The 770-nt window shown below is 46.6% G+C and overlaps 1 protein-coding gene across 1 annotated transcript; it reads left to right on the forward strand.

Annotated features, from left to right (window-relative positions):
• The first annotated feature begins 132 nt into the window (after nt 1-132).
• SLN (sarcolipin) lies at nt 133-228 on the forward strand. Its single transcript, XM_010170297.1, has one exon. It carries the CDS (start codon nt 133-135, stop codon nt 226-228), a length of 96 nt encoding a protein of 31 aa, XP_010168599.1.
• Nucleotides 229-770: the final 542 nt, after the last annotated feature.

The following is a 770-nucleotide window of genomic DNA, read 5'->3' on the forward strand; positions in this document are numbered from 1 at the left end:
CACATATTTTTCTTTTTCCTTAAAAGAGCCCGTGACCTGAAGGTTGAGCTCAAGGACGCTCCCAGCAAGTCACTGAAGTTTTCCCTTTGCTCTACCTGCCGACCTCTGCTCTCCCCTGATTACTCCTGAAAAATGGAGAGGTCCACACAAGAACTTTTCCTCAACTTTATGATTGTCCTGATTACTGTATTGCTCATGTGGCTCCTTGTGAAGTCTTATCAGGACTAAAAGACAATGAGAAACTCTGGGAGGTGATTTAGGCGTGGGTCTCCACAGACACAAGTAACACCCGCAGCACACCGCTGTGATTAGCTTTCAGTCCATCGAGGATGCCGTCATTTTTTTTTTACTCTCTCATACCTGTTGCCCGTACTAATGTTTGTGATGGGTCTATGATGGTGTAATTATTTTATTCTGCAGTGATCCAGCTGTAAACTGTAAAATGCAAGATCCTTAGGAACTGTTCGACGTGGCTGTGTCCTCCGGTAGTTACTGCGAATGCTGTACCCCCTGCCCGCCATGCCGGCTTGTTTGGTGTCAGTGCTAGGTTCTGGTGGGTGTAGAGCTGCAGTATGCCATGTAACCGGCTGCACTAACCAGTGCAAGAGCCACAAACTCGCTTAGCAGAAAGGAATGTGAAACCTCTACTTTCACTTGTTTCACTTTAATAAAGAACATGTAAAACCACTTTTTGTAGCATTCCTTATCCCCCTCCCGGCCTGACTACTGTTCACTGAGTGACCTGCCGATAACTGCAGTACAGTGCACCG

The sequence above is a fragment of the Antrostomus carolinensis genome, unplaced genomic scaffold (assembly GCF_000700745.2).
Source record: "Antrostomus carolinensis isolate BGI_N321 unplaced genomic scaffold, ASM70074v2 scaffold13356, whole genome shotgun sequence".
Taxonomy (NCBI): Eukaryota; Metazoa; Chordata; class Aves; order Caprimulgiformes; family Caprimulgidae; genus Antrostomus; species Antrostomus carolinensis.